The following is a 20336-nucleotide window of genomic DNA, read 5'->3' on the forward strand; positions in this document are numbered from 1 at the left end:
ACCAGGAAAAATCCAGAGAAAAATCCAGAGAAAAATCCTGGGAAAAACCCCGAGAAAAACTCAGGGAAAAATCCTGGGAAAAACCCCGGGAATACCGGGAAAAATCCAGAGAAAAATCCCGGGAAAAACGAGAAAAATCCTGGGAAAAATCTCGGGAAAAACCCAGGGCAAAATCCCGGGAAAACAGCAGCCGTCAATGGGAAAAAACAGAAGCGCAGGAAAAACGCCCCAAACCCCCAGGAAAACACCTGAGAGCCCCAGAAAAAAACACCCGAAATTCCCAGAAAAACAACGAAACCACCTCAAAAAGGAGAAGCCCCGGAAACCCCCAAAAAACAACGGAAATGTCCCAAAAAAGCCCCAGAACCCCCCAAAAAACAACAGAAATGTCCCAAAAAAGCCCCAGAACTCCCCCAAAAAAACCAGAAATGTCCCAAAAAAGCCCCAGAACCCCCCAAAAAACAACGGAAATGTCCCCAAAAAAGCCCCGGGACAGGGCGGGGAGGCCGAGCTCGATTCAAGTTCTTTATTTGGGGGGGGGGGGGCGTGGCCGGGGGGGGTCCTGAGTGGAGCAATAAATAAACCCCCCCCCCCCCACCCTGAGCAGCCTCTGACAGTGAATGGGGGGTCCCGGGAATTTGGGGGGGGGTCCCGGGAATTTGGGGGGGGTCCCGGAGTGTGTGGTTTGGGGGGGGGCAGTAGTGACCCAAACCAGCCCCAATTTGAGGGGGGGGCGGTGCCCATCCAGTGTTTTGGGGGGGCTCGGGGGGGTCACAGCAGAACGAACTCCTCCGAGTTGGGATTTTTGGGTTTTTTGGGGCGTTTCCCCCGCCGGGGGGGGGCGGGGGGCGGCCCGGGGGGGGGCGTCCAGGGCCTGGTCCTGAGCGTGGCCCTCGGCCAGGGTGAAAATGGTGGTAGGAACGCTCCGGGGCCGAGGGGGGGGCCAGCACCTGGAATAAAGGGGGGGACAGAATTGTGGAATATGGGGGGGGTCAACACCAGGAAATGGGGGGGTCAGAACTGGGAAATGGGGGGGTCAGCACTGGGAAGTGGGGACAGAATCGGGAAAAGGGGGGGGGTCAGAACTGGGAAATGGGGGGAACACTGGGAAATGGGGGGGTCAGAACCGGGGAATGGGGGGGTCAGAACCGGGAAATGGGGACAGAATCGGGAAAAGGGGGGGGGTCAGTACTGGGAAATAGGGGGGCGTCAGAACCGGGAAATGGGGGGGGTCAGAACTGGGAAATGGGGGGGGGTCAGAACTGGGAAATGGGGGGGGGGGGGGTCAGCACCAGGAAATGGGGACAGGATCAGGAAAAGGGGGGGGGTCAGCACCGGGAAATGGGGGGGACAGAACCGGGAAATGGGGGGGGTCAGAACCGGGAATAATTGGGGGGACAGAACTGGGAAATGGGGGGGGGACAGAACGCGGGAAATGGGGGGGTCAGAACCTGGAAATGGGGGGGGGATCAGCACCAGGAAATGGGGACAGAATCGGGAAAAGGGGGGGGGTCAGCACCTGGGATAAGGGGGGGGACAGAACCGGGAAATGGGGGGGACAGAACTGGGAAATGGGGGGGATCAGAAATTGGAAAAGGGGGAGGTCAGAACCGGGAAATGGGGGGGTCAATACCGGGAAATGGGGGGTCAGAACCGGGAATAATTGGGGGGGACAGAACTGGGAAATGGGGGGGGGTCAGTACTGGGAAATGGGGGGGGCTCAGCACCCCCCGAACCCCCCCCTTTCACTCACCCGGGCCAGGTCCCCCCAGAGCTGCTCCAGCTCCGCGCCGCGGGCGTAGAAGCCGAGGGTGCAGCTGGGATCCATCTTCCCGAAGGGCATTTTCCGCGGGAAGCCGCAGTGGAACGACTTGGGGAGGGGGCAGGAAAGGTTTTTTTGGGGGGGGTCGCGCCACCCCCAGAGCCCCCAGCGGCCGATTTTGGGGCGCACCCACCTGCAGAGGGAAATTCTCGCGGGCCGTGTCCACGCAGGGCTGGCAGAGGTGCGGGTCCAGGTAGAGCAGGGAATCACCTGGGGAGGAGCGGGGGGGGGGGGGCACGGAGGGCTCGGGGACCCCCGGAAACCGCGGGGACCCCCCCGGGCCCCCCCTCCCGCCGGGTCGGTACCTTGGAAGCCGAGGAAGAAAAGCGAGTGCCGGGGTTTGCCGCCGATGATGCCGAGGCAGGAGCGGAGCTGCAGCAGCGCCTGGAGGGCGGGGGGGGACACGCGGTGGCACCGGGAACGGGAACGGGAACGGGAACCGCACCGGGAACGGCACCGGGAGCGCCCCCAGACCCACCTTGACGCACTCCACGTACACGGGGTTCAGGTTCTCGCCCCCCCAATCGCGCCGGCACCAGCAGGATGAGCCCGCGGGGCTGCCCCGCCTCCGGTGCTCCCGGTGCTCCCGGTGTCCCGTGTCCCGGAGCTCCCGGTGCTCCCGGTTCCGGTGTTCTCAGACCCGGAGCTCCCGGTGTTCCCAATCCCGGTGCTCCCGGAGCTCCCGGTGCCGGTGTCCCGTGTCCCGGAGCTCCCGGTGTTCCCAATCCCGGAGCTCCCGGAGCTCCCGGTGCCGGTGTCCCGTGTCCCGGTGCTCCCGGTGCTCCCGGTTGTCCCGTGTCCCGGAGCTCCCGGTGTTCCCAATCCCGGTGCTCCCGGAGCTCCCGCTGTGCCCCCCGTCAGGCTCGCCCCGCACCAACCTGGCCACGTCCCCTTTGTAAACTGCAGAAAAGGGGAGGGGGCTGCTCATCCCCGACCCCCCAAACCCCCCCTGGCCACGCCCCCGACCCCCCCAAACCGGACGCGCCCCGGTTCCCCCCGTACCGGTGCAATCCTGGGCCACGTACACGGCGAGCCCGGGGGTCTCGGTGCAGGACTCCACGGCGCCCCTGAGCGGGACGGGATCGGTGGGTCCGGGGGGGTTCCCGGGGGCCCCCCCCCGAACCCCACGGGGGTCCCCCCCGAGCCCCCCCCGGCCCCGCTCACCGGAGCAGGTGGGCGGCGATGGCGGGGCCGAACCAGTCCCCGGCGCTTTTGCCGAACTCCCGGCCCAGCTCCACGAGCCGGTGGATCCCGAACGGGGCCCGGGGGTGGTCGGAGAGCCAGGAGACGATGGCGCGGTGCCGCCGCTCCGCCTCCCGGGGCTCCCGGGGCTGGCCCGGGGGCTCCCGCGTCCCCCTGGGGCGCTCCGTGTCCATCCTGGGCGGGCCCTGCCCGTTCCGGGGGGCTCGCGTCGGTCCCGGGGGCTCCTGGGTCCGTCCCAGGTGGTCCCGCGTCCTCCCGGAGGTCTCAGGGTCCAGCCTGGGGGTCCCGTGTCCATCCCGGGGCACCCTCGGTCCATCCCGGGGGGGCCGCGCCCGGCCCGGGGCCTCGCGGGTCCTGCGGGGCCCCCCCGGTTCCGGTTCCAGCAGCGCCTCCGGCCACATCCAGTCTGGAATTGAGGGGGGCGGGGGGCTCGGGGAGGGGTCCGGGGGTCTGCCCGCAATGCCGGGGGTCTCAGGGCAGCCCTGGGGGTCTCAGGGCAGCCCCGGGGGGTCTCTCCCCATCCCCGGGGGTCTCTCCCCATTCCCGGGGGTCTCTCCCCAATCCCGGGGGTCTCTCCCCGGCCCCGGGGGTCTCTCCCCATTCCCGGGGGTCTCTCCCTATTCCCGGGGGTCTCTCCCCGGTCCCGGGGGTCTCAGGGCAATCCCCGGGGGTCTCTCCCCATTCCCATGGGTCTCTCCCCATTCCCGGGGGTCTCTCCCCATTCCCGGGGGTCTCAGGGCAGCCCCAGGGGTCTCTCCCCATTCCCGGGGGGTCTCTCCCCGGCCCCGGGGGTCTCTCCCCATTCCCGGGGGTCTCTCCCCAATCCCGGGGGTCTCTCCCCATTCCCGGGGGTCTCTCCCCGGCCCCGGGGGTCTCTCCCCGGCCCCGGGGGTCTCTCCCCATTCCCGGGGGTCTCTCCCCGGCCCCGGGGGGTCTCTCCCCATTCCCGGGGGTCTCTTACCGCGGCCCAGCAGGTGCAGCAGCAGCCCCTGGCCCAGCAGCATCTGCGCGCTGCGCAGGGTGCAGCCCCAGCCGCAGTCGGTGTGTGCGGGGGGGTCCCGGGCAGCGCCGGGAACCCGCTCCGGTACGTCAGCCACAACCGGGAGCAGAAATCCCGCCGGAACCGGGCCAGATCCTCTGGGGAGGGCGGAGAGAGACCGTGCGAGACCCCCGGGACCGCCCTGGGACCCCCGAGATTGCCCTGGGACCCCCCGAGACCACCGGGACCGCACTGGGACCCCCGGGATTGCCCTGGGACCCCCGGGACAGCCCCGAGACCCCCGGGACCGCCCTGGGACCCCCGAGATTGCCCTGGGACCCCCGAGACCACCGGGACCGCACTGGGACCCCCGGGATTGCCCTGGGACCCCCGGGACAGCCCCGAGCCCCCCGGGGTCCCGCTCACCCCCGTTTCCCGGTGCGTAGACCCTCCCCAGCAGGTACAGGGGGTCCCGCGGGCTGAAGTGGGGCCGCGGCCGCAGCGTCCAGCCTGGGGGGAAACGGGGGAAACGGGGGTCACCGGGACACCGGGACACCGAACGCCGGGAGCACCGAACGCCGGGACCCCGACTCCCGCGGTGTCCGTCTCCCGGTATCCCGTTCCCGGTGCCCCGGTGTCCCGTTCCCGGTATCCCTTCCCATTCCCGGTGTCCCGGTGCCACTCCCCCGGTGTCCCGGTGTTCCCGGTGTCCCTCTCCCGTTTCCCCGGTGTCCCCCGGTGTTCCCGTTTCCCCGGTGTTCCCGGTGTTCCCGGTATCCCGGTGTTCCCGTTCCCCCGGTGTTCCCGGTGTTCCCGGTATCCCGGTGTTCCCGGTGTTCCCGTTCCCCCGCTGTTCCCGGTGTTCCCGCTGTTCCCGTTCCCCCGCTGTTCCCGGTGTTCCCGCTGTTCCCGCTGTTCCCGTTCCCCCGCTGTTCCCGGTGTTCCCGCTGTTCCCGTTCCCCCGCTGTTCCCGCTGTTCCCGGTGTTCCCGGTCCCCACCGTATTTGACGCTGTTCCAGGCCGCGAGGACGCGGCCCCGCACGCGCTGCCCGCCCCGCTCGGTCCCGGGGGGGGGTCCCGGTCCCGGTGCCGGTGCCGGGGGGGGCCCCGGTCCCTCCCCCCCCCCGCTCATGGCGGCGGCGGCGCGCGGGGGGGCGGGGCCCCGGAGGGGGCGGGGCCCGCACGAGAAGGCGGGAAGGGGGCGGGATTACGAGGAGTGGGCGGGGATATGCAAATCATCCACGCGTGGGCGTGGCCGTTGTGAGTGGGCGGGGCCTGTGCCGGGACCCCGGGGCCGGGGGGGGCTCCGGGGACGTTTTGGGGTCATTTTGGGACTTTGGGGCTTCCCCGGGGGACACCGGGAGCTCCCGGGGCCATTTTGGGGTCGCGGGGCGGCCCCGGGGGGGTCTCGGGGGCGTTTTGGGGTCACGCGGGAGCCACAGGGCCCCCCCCCAGGGTGACTGGGGAGGGGTCCCGAGGTCACCGCGGGGTCACGGGGGGGTCACGGGGACCCTCCCGGTACCGGCCCCGGCCCCGGGGGACTTTTATTGCGGCGAGGGGCGTGTCCGTGACGTCACGGGGCGTGTCCGGGCTCTTATCGCGGCGGGGGCTCCGCGCGCTGCTTAGTCACGGCCCCCCCCCCCGCCCCCCCGGCCCCGGGGCCGCGGCGTCAACCGGTGAGACCCCCGAAATCTCCCCAAAACCCCCCCGGGACGCCCCAAAATATCCCCCGGGACGCGCCGGTACCGGCACGGAACCGAGACCCCCGAAATCGCCCCGAAATGGCCCCGAAATGGCCCTGGGGACACCCCCCGAACGACCGAGCCCCCCACAAAACCCCCCGGGATCCGCACGGGCCGGTGAGACCCCGAAAATCGCCCAGAGCACAGCCCGGGACCCCCCTAAATAGCGGCGGGACAGCTCCGGTACCGGGGGCGCTGCACGGGCCGTGAGACAGCCCCGAAACAGCCCCAAAACTGCGCTGGAATAACCCCAAAACAGCCTCAAAATAGCCCAAAATAGTCCCGTGATAGCCCTGGAATGGCCCCGAAATTGCCCCCTAAAATAGCCCCAAAATAACCCCAAAATAGCCCCAAAATAGCCCAAAAATAACCCCAAAACGGACCCGGAATAACCCTAAAATAGACCCAAATAGCGCCGAAATAACCCCAAAATAGCCCCAAAATAACCCCAAAACAGCCTCAAAATAGCCCCAAAATAGTCCCGTAATAGCCCTAGAATGGCCCCGAAATTGGCCCCCAAAATAGCCCCAAAATAACCCCAAAATAGCCCCAAAACGGACCCGGAATAACCCTAGAATAGACCCAAATAGCGCCGAAATAACCCCAAAACAGCCCCAAAATGCTGCCCGGAGCACCCCAAAATCCACCCCGGGACGCCCCGATAGCCCCCGAGACCCCCAAATCCCCCAAAATCAACCCAAAAAGGTCCCTGTGGTGTGAGGGGGGGGGCTGTGTCACACTCCTCGCCCTCCGTGCCTCAGTTTCCCTGTTCTAACCCCGTTTTTCTCTCCATAACCCATTCCAGCCACTCATGTCCCACCCCGTGCCTCAGTTTCCCTTCTCTAACCCCGTTTTCCTCTCCATAACCCATTCCCAGCCCATCCTGTCCCACTCCGTGCCTCAGTTTCCCCACTCTGACCCCGTTTTTCTCTCCATAACCCATTCCAGGGAGTCCTCTCTCACTCCGTGCCTCAGTTTCCCTTCTCTAACCCCGTTTTTCTCCCTCCACAGCCCCTCCATCACCCCATCACCCATTCCCAGCCTGTCCTGTCTCACTCCGTGCCTCAGTTTCCCCTCTCTAACCCCGTTTTTCTCTCCATAACCCATTCCCAGCCACTCCTATCTCACTCCGTGCCTCAGTTTCCCCCCTCTAACCCCGTTTCTCCCCCTCCGCAGCCCCTCCATTGCCCCGGGCCCTCTCTCCAGCCACTCCTGTCCCCCTCCGTGCCTCAGTTTCCCCCCTCTAACCCCGTTTCTCCCCCTCCGCAGCCCCTCCATCACCCCGGGCCCTCTCTCCAGTCAGTCCTATCTCACTCCGTGCCTCAGTTTCCCTCCTCTAACCCCGTTTCTCCCCCTCCGCAGCCCCTCCATCACCCCGGGCCCTCTCTCCAGCCACTTCTGTCCCTGTCCGTGCCTCAGTTTCCCCACTCTAACCCCGTTTTTCTCTCCATAACCCATTCCCAGCCACTCCTATCTCACTCCGTGCCTCAGTTTCCCCACTCTAACCCCGTTTCTCCCCCTCCGCAGCCCCTCCATCACCCCGGGCCCTCTCTCCAGCCGCCTCCCTCCGCCATGTCCTGCCCGTCCCCGCCTGCCCCGGAGCTCCCGGCCGAGGTGACGCCGTCGCGGGGCCCCTCCTCGCTCTCGCGGAGCCGCTTCACGCTGTCCGAGCACCCGGCGGCGGCGCTGGCGGCCATGAACGAGCTGCGGCTGCAGGGGCAGCTCTGCGATGTCACCCTGCGCGTGCGGCACCGCCGGGACCTGCCGCCCACCGAGCTGCGGGCGCACCGCGTGGTGCTGGCGGCCGCCAGCCCCGTGTTCCGGGCCATGTTCACGGCGGGGCTGCGCGAGCGGGGCCTGGCCGAGGTGCCCATCGAGGGCGTGCAGCCCGGCGCCATGGAGGGGCTGGTGGAGTTCGCCTACACGGCGGCCGTGGCCGTGGGCGAGCGCTGCGTGCTGCCGCTGCTGCACGGCGCCCTCATGTACCAGGTGGAGCCCGTGGTGGGCGCCTGCTGCGCCTTCCTGGGCCGGCAGCTGCACCCCAGCAACGCCATCGGCATCGCCGCGCTGGCCGAGCGCCTGGGCTGCCAGGAGCTGCTGCAGCGGGCGCGGGAGTACATCTACATGAACTTCGCTGAGGTATGGGGGGCTTTGGGGGGGGATTGGAGGGGTTTGGGGGGTCCTGTCAGCAATGGGGGGACACCACAGAGGGACCCTGGGCTGCCAGGAGCTGCTGCAGCGGGCCCGCGAGTACATCTACATGAACTTCGCTGAGGTATGGGGGGATTGGAGGGATCCTAGAGGGGTTTGGGGAGCTTTGGGGGTCCCATCAGCAATGGGGGGCCATGGTGAACAGACCCCAGTGAGCGCCTGGGCTGCCAGGAGCTGCTGCAGCGGGCGCGGGAGTACATCTACATGAACTTCGCTGAGGTATGGGGGCGTTTGGGGAGTTTCAGGGGGTTTGGGGGGATTTGAGGGGATCCTGCCAGGAATGGTCTCCAAGCAGGAGGAGTTCCTGTCCCTGTCCCACTGCCGGGATATCATTTATCATTTGTTTTTGAGCTGATTTTTACCAATTTTGCCATTTTCTCCCCGTTTTCCCCCAGGTCTCCAAGCAGGAGGAGTTCCTGTCCCTCTCCCACTGCCAGCATGTCATTTTGGGGCTGATTTTTACCAATTTTCCCATTTTCCCCCCAGGTCTCGAAGCAGGAGGAGTTCCTATCCCTCTCCCACTGCCAGCATGTCATTTTGGGGTTAATTTTTACCAATTTTGGGGTTAATTTTCCCTAATTTCCCCATTTTCTCCCCATTTTTCCCCGCAGGTCTCGAAGCAGGAGGAGTTCCTATCCCTCTCCCACTGCCAGCATGTCATTTTTTGATCTGATTTTTGCTAATTTTCCCCATTTTTCCCCCCAGGTCTCGAAGCAGGAGGAGTTCCTGTCCCTGTCCCACTGCCAGCATGTCATTTTTTGATCTGATTTTCACCAATTTTCCCCATTTTTCCGCAGGTCTCGAAGCAGGAGGAGTTCCTGTCCCTCTCCCACTGCCCGGATATAATTTTTTTATCTGATTTTTGCCAATTTTGTAATTTTTGTCCCATTTCTCCCCAGGTCTCCAAGCAGGAGGAGTTCCTATCCCTCTCCCACTGCCAGCATGTCATTTTTGGTGTTGATTTTTCCTAATTTTGCCATTTTCTCCCCGTTTTCCCCCAGGTCTCGAAGCAGGAGGAGTTCCTCTCCCTCTCCCACTGCCAGCTGGCCGCGCTGCTCAGCCGGGACGAGCTCAACGTGCGCTGCGAGTCCGAGGTGTTCCAGGCGTGCGTGGCGTGGGTGCAGCAGGACCGGGCGGCGCGGGCGCCCTTCCTGCCGGCGCTGCTGCGCGCCGTGCGCTGCCACGCGCTCACCCCGCGCTTCCTGCGCGCCCAGCTCCGCCGCGACCTGGGCCGCGACGCCCTGCGCTACCTGGCGCGGGTGTTCCGCGAGCTGGCGCTGCACCGGCCCACGCCGGGGCACCCCCCGTGCAGGACGCCCAGGGTCAGGCAGCTCATCTACGCGGCCGGGGGGTACCTGAGGAGGTCGCTGAGCACGCTGGAGGCGTTCGATCCCGAGCGGGGAGCGTGGCTGAGGCTGGCGGAGATGGGGACGCCGCGCTCGGGGCTGGGCGGGTGCGTGGTCGGGGGGATTTTCTACGCCGTGGGCGGGAGGAACAACTCGGCCGAGGGGAACACGGACTCGGCGGCCGTGGAGTGCTACAACCCCGTGAGCGGGCGCTGGGCGCCCTGCGCCGCCATGAGCGTGCCCAGGAACCGCATCGGGCTGGGCGTCATCGACGGGCTCATCTACGCCGTGGGAGGGTCCCATGGGTGCACGCACCACTGCTCCGTGGAGAGGTGAGGAATGGGGGAAATGGGGATGGGGATGGGGGAAATGGGGCTGGGGGAAATGGGGCTGGGGTCCCATGGGTGCAGCCATCACTGCTCCGTGGAGAGGTGAGGAATGGGGCTGGAGATGGGGAAATGGGGCTGGGGGAAATGGGGCTGGGGTCCCATGGGTGCATGCACCACTGCTCCGTGGAGAGGTGAGGAATGGGGGGAAATGGGGCTGGGGGAAATGGGGCTGGGGATGGGGGAAATGGGGCTGGGGTCCCATGGGTGCAGCCATCACTGCTCCGTGGAGAGGTGAGGAATGGGGGAAATGGGGCTGGGGGAAATGGGGCTGGGGTCCCATGGGTGCACCCATCACTGCTCCGTGGAGAGGTGAGGAATGGGGGGAAATGGGGATGGGGGAAATGGGGCTGGGGATGGGGGAAATGGGGCTGGGGGGTCCCATGGGTGCAGCCATCACTGCTCCGTGGAGAGGTGAGGAATGGGGGGAAATGGGGCTGGGGATGGGGGAAATGGGGCTGGGGATGGGATGGGGTAAATGGGGCTGGGGTCCCATGGGTGCACGCACCACTGCTCCGTGGAGAGGTGAGGAATGGGGGAAATGGGGATGGGGAAATGGGGATGGGGGAAATGGGGCTGGGGGAAATGGGGCTGGGGTCCCATGGGTGCACGCACCACTGCTCCGTGGAGAGGTGAGGAATGGGGCTGGGGATGGGGAAATGGGGCTGGGGGAAATGGGGCTGGGGGGGTGAAAATGGGATTGGGGAAATGGGGATGGGAGGGAAATGGGGCTGGGGGAAATGGGGATGGGGGAATGGGGGAAATGGGGCTGGGGGGGTGAAAATGGGGCTGGGGGGGGGTCTCACCGTGGGGTCTGTGCCCTTCTGGGGGTCTCACCGTGGGGTTTGTGGGATCTGGGGGGTCTCACAGTGGTGTCTGTGTCCCTTTGGGGGTCTCACCGTGGGATTTATGCCCCTCTGGGGGTCTCACTGTGGGGTTTGTGGGATCTGGGGGGGTCTCACAGTGGGGTTTATGCCCCTTTGGGGGTCTCACCGTGGTGTCTGTGTCCCTTTGGGGGTCTCACCATGGGGTTTGTGTCCCTTTGGGGGTCTCACCATGGGGTTTATCCCCCTCTGGGGGTCTCATAGTGTGATTTATGCCCCTTTGGGGTGTCACCGTGGGGCCTGCGCCCCTCTGGGGGTCTCACAGTGGGGTTTGTGGGGTCTGTGCCCATCTGGGGGTCCCACCGTGGGGTTTATCCCCCTTTGGGGGTCCCACCGTGGGGCCTGCGCCCCTCTGGGCGTCTCCCCGGCTCCGACCCCGCCGTGCCCCCCCAGGTACGAGCCCGAGCGGGACGAGTGGGCGCAGGTGGCGCCCATGGGCACGCGGCGCATCGGGGTGGGGGTGGCCGTGCTGCACCGCCTGCTCTACGCCGTGGGCGGCTTCGACGGCAGCGCCCGCCTGAGCTCGGCCGAGCGCTACCACCCCGAGAGGGACCAATGGCAGCCGATCCCGCCCATGGCCACCGTCCGCAGCGGCGCAGGTGGGGCTGGGCAGGGGGCCCAGGGGGGTTTGGGGGGTCTTGGAGGTGTTTGGGGGGGATTTGGGGGGTCCTGGAGGGGTTTATGGGGGCTAATCCCACCCCGGGAGGGACCAATGGCAGCCGATCCCAACCATGGCCACCGTGCGCAGCGGCGCAGGTGGGGCTGGGCAGGGGTCCCAGGGGGGTTTGGGGGGTCTTGGAGGTGTTTGGGGGGGATTTGGGGGGTCCTGGAGGGGTTTGTGGGGCCTGATCCCACCCCAATGGCAGCCGATCCCGCCCATGGCCACCGTCCACAGCGGCGCAGGTGGGGCTGGGGAGGGGTTTGGGGGGTCCTGGAGGGGTTTGGGGGGGATTTCAGGGGTCCCAGAGGGGTTTGGGGCATCCTGGAGGGGTTTTGGGGGATCCTGGAGGGGTCTGGGTGGGATTTGGGGGATCCTGGAGGGGTTTGGGTAGGATTTCAGGGGTCCCAGAGGGGTCTGTGGGGGCTGATCCTACCCCAATGGCAGCCGATCCCGCCCATGGCCACCGTGCGCAGTGGCGCAGGTGGGGCTGGGGAGGGGTTTGGGGGGGGATTTCGGGGGTCCTAGAGGGGTTTGGGGGGTCCTGGAGGGGTTTGGGTGGGATTTCGAGGGTCCTGGAGGGGTTTATGGGGGCTGATCCCACCCCAATGGCAGCCGATCCCGCCCATGGCCACCGTCCGCAGCGGCGCAGGTGGGGCTGGGGAGGGGTCCTGGAGGAGTCTCAGAGGGGTTTGGGTGGGATTTTGGGGGTCCCAGAGGGGTTTGGGGCGTCCTGGAGGGGGCTCAGAGGGGTTTGGGTGGGATTTTGGGGGTCCCAGAGGGGTTTGGGGGGTCCTGGAGGGGGCTCAGAGGGGTTTGGGTGGGATTTTGGGGGTCCCAGAGGGGTTTGGGGGGGTCCTGGAAGGGTTTGGGGGCGTTTGGGGACTCCTGGACAGGGCTCAGAGGGGTTTGGGGGTCTCAGAGGGGTTTGGGGGTGTTTGGGGGGTCCTGGAGGGGTCCCAGAGGGGTTTGGGGGGGCTGATCCCACTCCTAGAGGGACCCCTGGGACCCCATCCCTGCTCAGGGGGGTCCTGGATGGGGTCTCAGAGCGTCCCAGTGGGGTTTGGGGGTGTCTGAGCCCCATTTTCTAACCCCAGGGGTCTGTGCCCTTAGCATCTGTGTCAAGGCAGGGTTTTGGGGTGGCCTCTCTGGTTTTGGGTTGTTTTGGGTCCTTTTTGGGTCAGTTTTGTGTCTTTTTTTTTTTCGTTTTTCTCTGTGGGTTTCCAGAGAGTCTCTGTGGGTTTCTGGGGTTCTCTGGGGGTGTCTGGGGGTTCTGATTCCGATTCTGGGGCTCCCCCAGGGCTGTGTGCCCTCAGGAACTGCCTGTACATCACAGGGGGATAGTTTGGGTTGGTTTGGGGTCATTTTTGGGCTGTTTTTGGGTCATTTTTGGGTCGTTTTTCTCGGTGAGTCTCTGGGGATCTCTGGGGGTCTCTGTGGGTATCTTGGGGGTCTCTGGGGGTTTCTGGGGGTGCTGACTCCGATTTTGGGGCTCCCCCAGGGGTGTGTGCCCTCGGGAACTGCCTGTACGCCATGGGGGGCTACGATGGCACCCAGCAGCTCAGCAGCACCGAGCGCTTCCAGGCCGACACCGAGACCTGGAGCTTCGTGGCACCCATGGGGCACCGGCGGAGCGCCCTGGGGGTGACGGCCTTCAGGGGCAGGATCTACGTCCTGGGTACCTCAGGGGGATTTTGGGGGGCTCTGGGGGCTCTGGGATGGGATTTGGGGTCTGTTTGGGGCTCTGGGATGGGATTTGGGGTCTGGGGGTGACGGCCTTCAGGGGCAGGATCTACGTCCTGGGTACCCGGGGGGCTTTTGGGGGGCTCTGGGGGCTCTGGGATGGGATTTGGGGTCTGTTTGGGCTCTGTGATGGGATTTGGGGTCTGTTTGGGGCTCTGGGATGGGATTTGGGGTCTGGGGGTGACGGCCTTCAGGGGCAGGACCTACGTCCTGGGTACCCCAGGGGGCTTTTGGGGGGCTCTGGGGGCTCTTTGGGGCTCTGGGTTAGGATTTGGGGTCTGTTTGGGGCCTGGGATGGGATTTGGGGTCTGTTTGGGGCTCTGGGATGGGATTTGGGGTTTGTTTGGGGTCTGGGGGTGACGGCCTTCAGGGACAGGATCTACGTCCTGGGTACCTGGGGGCATTTGAGGGGGTTTTGAGGGGGTTTTGGGGGGCTCTGGGGGCTCTTTGTGGCTCTGGGATGGGATTTGGGGTCTGTTTGGGGATCCTGCTGCGTTTCTGGGGTGTTTCGGGGGGGTTTCTGAGGGGTTTTTGGGGGGTTTCTGGGGTATTTCTGGGGGTATTTTGGGGTGTTTCTTGGGCACTTTCTGGGGTATTTTGGGGAGGTTTCTGGGGGAGTTTCTGGGGTGTTTTGAGGTGTTTCTGGAGGGGTTTCTGGGGCAGTTTCTGAGGGGGTTTTGGGGGGTTTCTGGGGTGTTTCTTGGGGTTTTTTTGGGGGGGTTTCTGGGGTATTTCTGGGGTATTTTGGGGTGTTTCTTGGGGGCTTTCAGGGGTATTTTGGGGGGGTTTCTGGGGTATTTTTGGGGGTGTTTTGGGGTGTTTCTTGGGGGCTTTCTGGGGTATTTTGGGGAGGTTTCTGGGGTATTTCTGGGGTGTATTGGGGCGGTTTCTGGGGTATTTCTGGGGTATTTTGGGTGTGTTTCTGGGTGAGTTTCTGGGGTGTTTTGAGGTGTTTCTGGAGGGGTTTCTGGGGTGTTTCTTCGGGTTTTTTGGGGAGGTTTCTGGGGTATTTTGTGGTGTTTCCTGGGGGCTTTCTGGGGAATTTTGGGGAGGTTTCTGGGCTATATCTGGGGGTATTTTGGGTGTGTTTTGGGGGGGGTCCCGGCTCACCCCCGATCCCTGGGCAGGGGGCTACGACGGCCACTCCTTCCTGGACTCCATGGAGTGCTACGACCCCGCGGGCGACGCCTGGACCGCGGTGACGCCGCCGATGCCGTCGGGGCGCAGCGGGCTGGGCGTGGCCGTCACCATGGAGCCCTGCCACGCCCAGGAGCCCCCCCCCGAGGACGAGGAGCCCCCCCCGGCCGGGCCCTGCTGACCCCGGCGCCGCCGGGGGGGGCTTGGGGTAGGGTGGGGGGGGGGGCGGCTCTGGGTGCAGCCAAAATTCCGGAATTTTCCCCCAAAAAAACCCCCCCTCCCAAACCCATCCCCCCACCGGCGGCATGGGGGGGGCACCAAGACCCCCCCCCCCCCCAAAAAATAAAGGTGACAGGACTTTTCCCTCCCCCTCCTCAAGGTCAAGTTTGGGGGTTTCGCTGATTTCCCAAACACAGGGGTAATTAAAGAGATTGGTGGTGGTTTAATGGGGAGGGGTCTCACGCTGTGGGTAAGGGCGGGGGGGTCACGGTGCCAGCGGCTCCCGGGGCAGCACCGGGGCTCTCCGGGGTCTCCACTCGGTGGGCACCAGCCCCCAGAGGAAATCGCTGACGAAGGTCCCCGAGTGCTGGGCCCCGTCCAGGTCCAGGGGCACAGCGATGTCGGGGCCGTAGTGAACTGGGGAGGGGGCAAAACCCGGTGGGGAGGGGGTCAGGGGGTGGTCCCAGGGGTGTTTTTGGGGAGGGGGGGGGGGGTTTTGGGGTCACTCACCCCCTCGGATGTGGCCGGGCTGGGCGCTGCAGTCCCAGTCGATCCTGCTGATCTCGTAGTACAGCTGGGCCACGTACCTGGGGGGGCATTTTGGGGGTTCAAGGGGGGGTTTGGGGGTGCTTCGGTGGGTCTGGGGGTGGCTGTGCTCACTCACACGTCGGGAGGAAGGCTGTGCTCCTCCTCCTCCTCCTCCTGGTGCTGCTCCAGCTGCTGCAGCTGCTCCTGCAGCTCCTCCAGGGCCCGGCGCAGCGCCGTGGGGAAGGGGGGTCAAGGCAAACACACACCCAAAAAAACCCCAAAATCCACCCAAAAATACCCCCCAAATCCACCCAAAAATACCCCCAAAAAAACCACCAAAATCCACCCAAAAAAAACCCCAAAATCCACCCAAAAATACCCCCGAAATCCATCCAAAAAAAAACCAAAATCCACCCAAAAAAAACCCCAAAATCCACCCAAAAATACCCCCAAAATCCACCCAAAAATACCCCCAAAATCCACCCAAAAATACCCCCAAAAAAACCACCAAAATCCACCCAAAAAAAACCCCAAAATCCACCCAAAAATACCCCCGAAATCCATTCAAAAAAAACCAAAATCCACCCAAAAAAAACCCCAAAATCCACCCAAAAATACCCCCAAAATCCACCCAAAAATACCCCCAAAATCCACCCAAAAATACCCCCAAAAAACCACCAAAATCCACCCAAAAAAACCCCCAAAATCCACCCAAAAAAAACCCCAAAAAACCCCCAAAATCCACCCAAAAAAACCCCAAAATCCACCCAAAAAAACCCTCAAATCCACCCAAAAAAACCCTCAAAAAAAAACCCAAAAAAAACCCCCAAAAAACCCCAAAAATCCCAAAATCCCCCAAAGTTCCATCCCCAGAGCCCCAGGATATTGGGTTTTGTCCCTGGCACTGCTCAGGCTGCCCTGGGCCTGGCACAGCGCCGTGGGGAAGTCAAGGCAAACACACACCCAAAAAACCCCAAAAAAACCCCCCAAAAAAACCCAAAAAACCCCAAAATCCACCCAAAAAAAGCCCAAAAAAAACTCCAAAAACCCCCAAAAATCCCAAAATCCCCCTAAGTTCCATCCCCAGAGCCCCAGGATATTGGGTTTTGCCCCTGGCACTGCTCAGGCTGCCCTGGGCCTGGCGCCGCGCCGTGGGGAAGTCAAGGCAAACACACACACAAAAAACGCCGAAATCCACCCAAAAAAAAACCCCAAAAAAACCCCAAAAACCCCCCAGAGCCCCAGGATATTGGGTTTTGTCCCTGGCACCGCTCAGGCTGCCCTGGGCCCGCTCCAGCTCCGTGTCCAGCTCCTGCCTCCGGCCGCGGAGCCGCTGGACGTGGGCCTGAGCGCCCCGGAGGCGATGGCAGAGCCCGGCCTCGGCCTCGGCCAGACCTGGGGGGCAAAACCGGGAAATGGGGGGCACCCAGGGGCACTGGGGGGTGTTTGGGGGGCAATACAGGGGGGCTCGTGGTCGGTGGGGGCTGTTTTGGGGTATTTTAGGGGGTTTGTTTTGGGTGGTTTTTGGGGATGTTTTGAGTCACTGACCCTGGGGCAGCTCCTGGGCCCAGCCCCGCGTGTCAGGGAGGGTTTTGGGGGGTTTGTTTTGGGGTGTTTAGGGCTGTTTTGGGGGGTTTGTTTTGGGGGTATTTAGGGCTGTTTTGGGGTCTTTGTTTTGGGTATTTAGGGATGTTTTGAGCTGTTTGTTTTGGGGTGTTTAGGGCTGTTTTGGGCTGTTTGTTTTGGGGTGCTTCAGGGCTGTTCTGGGTGTTTTGTGTCACCCACCCTGCGCCTCCCGCAGCCATGTGTTAGTGAGGATGTTTTGGGGTGTTTAGGGCTGTTTTGGGCTGTTTGTTTTGGGGTATTTCAGGGCTGTTTTGGGGGGTTTGTTTTGGGGTGTTTCAGGGCTGTTTTGGGGTGTTTGGGGTGTTTAGGGCTGTTTTGGGCTGTTTGTTTCGGGGTGTTTCAGGGCTGTTTTGGGGTGTCAGTGGGGGCTATTTTGGGGGTATTTAGGGCTGTTTTGTGCCACCCACCCTGTGCCAGCTCCCGGGCCTTGCCCTGCGCCTCCCGGAGCCGCCGGTGCAGCCGCTCCCGCCGGTGCAGCCCCCGCCGCAGCAGCTCCTCGGTGCAGCCCGAGCTCAGCTCCCGCAGCAGCTCCTGGCTCAGCTCCTCCACCTCCTCCACCGGGGGAAAACCACCGGGATCCTGGGACACGGCAACGGGGGAAAACGGGGACGGGAATGGGACAGGAACGAGGGGAAACAGGAGGATAACGGGGACAGGAACGGGGGAAAAACAAGCGGGGATGGGGAGATAACCAGGACGGGGAGAAAATGGGGATGGAGAGATACCAGGGATGGAGAAATGTCAGGGACGGGGAGAAAACGGGGGATGCAGCGCAAAAGGGGCACCGAGGCCTGAGGGGATCCGGACCCCCCCCCCGACCGTCGGGACCGCGTTACCCCCCCCTCCATCCCCAGGGCCAGCTCCCCTCCCTCCCCGCCCGTTTTTCCCCGGTATTTTCCCGGTTTTTCCAATTTTTTCCCCATTTTTTTACCATTCTTTCCGCTTTCTCCCGGCGCTCCCTCCCGCGCGCTGTTTGAACCGGGCGGGGCCGCTCCGCGCATGCGCAGCCCCGCCCCTCTCTCCTCATTGGTTCCGCCCACCCCCCCTCCGCTCGCCCCGCGATGGTTTCGCCTGCCCCGTGTGTCACCGCCTCCGCGTCCCGCCCGCCCCGCGGCCCCGGCGCTTTGGTTCCGGGCGGCGCGGAGCCTCTCCGGTGATGGCGGCGGCGGCGGCGGCGGGCGGGGCGAGCCGCGGGCTCTGGGGGCGCCTGGGGGACACCCGGCTCGGTGAGGGGCGCCCGGAGGCTCTCAGGGTGACGGGAATTTGATGGCGGGGCCGGACCCTTGCGGGGGCGGTGCCGGGGGAGTTCCGGTGGGGGCGGGAGGGGCGATTCGGGCTCCCGGGAGGGGCTGGGGGGGTTCCCGTAACCCAGGGGGGGTCTCGGGGGGTCCCCAACCCCTCCCATTGTCCCCCCTGGCCCCGACTTCGCTGTGACCCCCCTGAGCACCCCTGACCCCTTTGACCCCCGAACCCCCCCCGAGCCCTCTGACCCCCCGTGACCCCCGTGACCCCTCCTGACCCCCCGTGACCCCCTCTGAGCTCCCGGTGGCGCCCCCGGTTCCCTCCTGAGCCCCCGTTCACCCCATAACCCCCGTTCCCCCCCGGTTCCCTCCCGATCCCCGTTCCCCGTTCTTCCCGGCTCCTCGTTCCCCCCGGTTTCCCCGGTTCCCGTTCCCCCGGTAATGCCCCGGTTCCCGTTCCCAGTTCCCGTTATCCCGCAGCTCTCTGGCTCCGCGCTCTGTCCCGTTCCCGTTCCCGTTAACCCCCGTTAATTCCCCGTTCCCCTGCAGCTCTGTGGCTCCGTGCTCTCTGATCCCTGATCCCCGGTTCCCCGGTAACTCCCCGGTTCGTTCCCCCGTTAATTCCCCGTTAATTCCCCGTTATCCCGCAGCTCTGTGGCTCCGCGCTCTCTCCCGTTCCCCGTTATCCCCCGTTATCCCCCGTTATCCCGCAGCTCTGTAGCTCCGCGCTCTCTCCCGTTAACCCCCGTTGACCCCCGTTATCCCCGTTATCCCGCAGCTCTGTGGCTCCGCGCTCTCTCTCTATTCCCCGTTAATCCCCGTTAACCCCCGTTAACCCCCGTTATCCCCGTTATCCCCCGTTAACCCCCGTTATCCCCCGTTATCCCCGTTATCCCGCAGCTCTGTGGCTCCGCGCTCTCTCCCATTTCCATCCCCGTTATCCCCGTTAACCCCCGTTAACCCCGTTATCCCCGTTAATTCCCCGTTCCCCCGCAGCTCTGTGGCTCCGCGCTCTCTCTCTATTCCCCGTTAACCCCCGTTATCCCCGTTAACCCCCGTTATCCCCGTTATCCCCGTTATCCCCGTTAACCCCGTTAATTCCCCGTTATCCCGCAGCTCTGTGGCTCCGCGCCCTCCTCCGCGATTACTCCTCGTCGCTGCGCGAAGCCGCCTCCTCCGCCCGCCGCCGCCCCGGTGTCACGGCCGCCTCCCTGGCCGCTCTGGCTCTCGCCACCGGCCTGGCCCGCTCGGTACCGGACCGGAGCTCCCTGGAGGGCGCGGCCGTGGCGGCGGGGGCGCTCCTGGGGCAGCTCCCGCCGGGCTCCCGCAGCCCCCGGGCCGAGCGCCACGTGCAGCGGCTGCTGCGGCTGCGGGAGCGGCACCGGATCCGCGTCCGCAACTTCGGCATCGTGGCCGTGGCCGGTACGGACCCGCACGGCTCCGAGCCCGCGCTGTACCGGGCGCGCTGCCCGCACCTGCGGCCGCGGCCGTGGGACCGCGAGTTCCTGCTGGATTTGGGGTTTTTGGGGCGCTGGTGGCTGCTGGAGGCGGCGCTGCGGGACTGCGACATCAACGAGGAGGAGTTCGGGAAGCTGCCGGAGGCGCTGCGGAGGATGGAGCCCGGAGAGCTCCGCTCCGAGCGGAACGAGCGCCTGCACCGGGAGAGGCTCCGCGCCGTGGTGCTGAGCGAGGCCGACATCGGGGATGGGGAGGGGGAGGCGAAATCGCGGGGTTTGGGGTGAAAAGGGCTGGGTTTGGTAAAGGGTTTGGTGTGTGTTGAGAGTTTTGCGGGGGGTTGTCCAAAAAAAAAGAAATAAAAAACCAAAAAAACCCCCAAAAAATCAATAAAACCTCCACCAAAAAAACCTCAAAAAACCCCCCAAAAAAACTAAAAAAAAACCTCCTAAAAATCAATAAAACCTCCACCAAAAAAACTCAAAAAAAACCCCTAAAAAATCAATAAAACCTCCACCAAAAAACTCAAAAAAAAACCCTAAAAAATCAATAAAACCTCCACCAAAAAAAACTCAAAAAACCCAAAAAAAAACTCAAAAAAAAACCTCCTAAAAATCAATAAAACCTCCCCCCAAAAAAACCTCAAAAAAAAACTCAAAAAACACCCCCAAATCAATAAAACCTCCCCCCAAAAAACTCAAAAAAAGCCCCAGAAATCAACAAAACCTCCCCCCAAAAAACCCTCAAAAAAATCAATAAAACCTCCCCCAAAAAAACCTCAAAAAACCCAAAAAAAACCTAAAAAAAACCCTCCTAAAAATCAATAAAACCTCCCCTCAAAAAAACCCCCAAAAATCAATAAAACCTCCCCCCAAAAAACTCAAAAAAACTCAAAAAAAACCCCTAAAAAAATCAATAAAACCTCCCCCCAAAAAAACTCAAAAAAACCCCCAAAAATCAATAAAACCTCCCTCAAAAAAACCCAAAAAAAACCCAAAAAACAAAAAATAAAAAAATTTAAAAAAACCAAACAAACAAAAAAACCCCCGGAACAATAAAACAATAAACCCCCCCCCCCAAAAAAAAACCAAAAAATCCCCAAAAATCTGGGGCTGGGCTTGAGCAACAGAGCAGCAGGTGGGAATTCTGAGTGTGG

The 20336-nt window shown here is 63.6% G+C and overlaps 4 protein-coding genes across 4 annotated transcripts; 2 read left to right on the forward strand and 2 right to left on the reverse strand.

Moving 5' to 3' along the window:
* Positions 1-6: 6 nt before the first annotated feature.
* Positions 7-5677, reverse strand: ATG4D (autophagy related 4D cysteine peptidase). The gene is given in 11 exon segments (XM_071419004.1): positions 7-950; positions 1754-1870; positions 1956-2032; positions 2128-2206; positions 2301-2342; positions 2344-2412; positions 2612-2700; positions 2825-2889; positions 2987-3431; positions 4431-4514; positions 5004-5677. Coding segments are annotated over 11 exon segments (1848 nt in total). The 5' UTR covers positions 5137-5677; the 3' UTR covers positions 7-302.
* Positions 5678-5736: 59 nt separating this feature from the next.
* KEAP1 (kelch like ECH associated protein 1) lies at positions 5737-14495 on the forward strand. The gene is made up of 6 exons (XM_071419003.1): positions 5737-5863; positions 6923-7885; positions 8959-9635; positions 10967-11172; positions 12733-12909; positions 14102-14495. Exons 1-6 carry the CDS (start codon positions 5786-5788, stop codon positions 14290-14292), a joined length of 2292 nt encoding a protein of 763 aa, XP_071275104.1. The 5' UTR covers positions 5737-5785; the 3' UTR covers positions 14293-14495.
* A 38-nt stretch (positions 14496-14533) lies between these two features.
* On the reverse strand, positions 14534-17946 carry SPC24 (SPC24 component of NDC80 kinetochore complex). The gene is made up of 6 exons (XM_071419005.1): positions 17416-17946; positions 16892-17063; positions 16109-16253; positions 14995-15093; positions 14841-14917; positions 14534-14747 (listed from the first exon to the last, which is right to left on the reverse strand). Exons 1-6 carry the CDS (start codon positions 17887-17889, stop codon positions 14596-14598), a joined length of 1119 nt encoding a protein of 372 aa, XP_071275106.1. The 5' UTR covers positions 17890-17946; the 3' UTR covers positions 14534-14595.
* A 220-nt stretch (positions 17947-18166) lies between these two features.
* Positions 18167-19467, forward strand: TIMM29 (translocase of inner mitochondrial membrane 29). The gene is made up of 2 exons (XM_071418985.1): positions 18167-18224; positions 18842-19467. Exons 1-2 carry the CDS (start codon positions 18167-18169, stop codon positions 19465-19467), a joined length of 684 nt encoding a protein of 227 aa, XP_071275086.1.
* The last annotated feature ends 869 nt before the right edge of the window (positions 19468-20336 follow it).

This window comes from Agelaius tricolor, unplaced genomic scaffold (assembly GCF_023055355.1).
Source record: "Agelaius tricolor isolate 1412-34295 unplaced genomic scaffold, bAgeTri1.0.p SCAF_97, whole genome shotgun sequence".
NCBI lineage: Eukaryota > Metazoa > Chordata > Aves > Passeriformes > Icteridae > Agelaius > Agelaius tricolor.

Bases quoted from the DNA above. Each gene is read 5' to 3' on its own strand.
- TIMM29 (XM_071418985.1), top strand. From the start codon at position 18,167: ATGCCCCGGTTCCCGTTCCCAGTTCCCGTTATCCCGCAGCTCTCTGGC. The intron at 18,225-18,841 runs GTCCCGTTCCCG...GTTATCCCGCAG, and splicing joins GCTCTCTGGCTCCGCGCTCT to CTCTGTGGCTCCGCGCCCTC.
- SPC24 (XM_071419005.1), bottom strand. From the start codon at position 17,889: ATGGGAGGGGTTGGGGACCCCCCGAGACCCCCCCTGGGTTACGGGAAC. The intron at 16,254-16,891 runs GTGGGTGGCACA...TTTGCCCCCCAG, and splicing joins GGCCCGGGAGCTGGCACAGG to GTCTGGCCGAGGCCGAGGCC. The intron at 14,918-14,994 runs GTGAGTGAGCAC...ATGCCCCCCCAG, and splicing joins CACAGCCTTCCTCCCGACGT to GTACGTGGCCCAGCTGTACT.
- KEAP1 (XM_071419003.1), top strand. From the start codon at position 5,786: ATGGCCCCGAAATGGCCCTGGGGACACCCCCCGAACGACCGAGCCCCC. The intron at 7,886-8,958 runs GTATGGGGGGCT...GTTTTCCCCCAG, and splicing joins TCTACATGAACTTCGCTGAG to GTCTCGAAGCAGGAGGAGTT. The intron at 9,636-10,966 runs GTGAGGAATGGG...GTGCCCCCCCAG, and splicing joins CACCACTGCTCCGTGGAGAG to GTACGAGCCCGAGCGGGACG.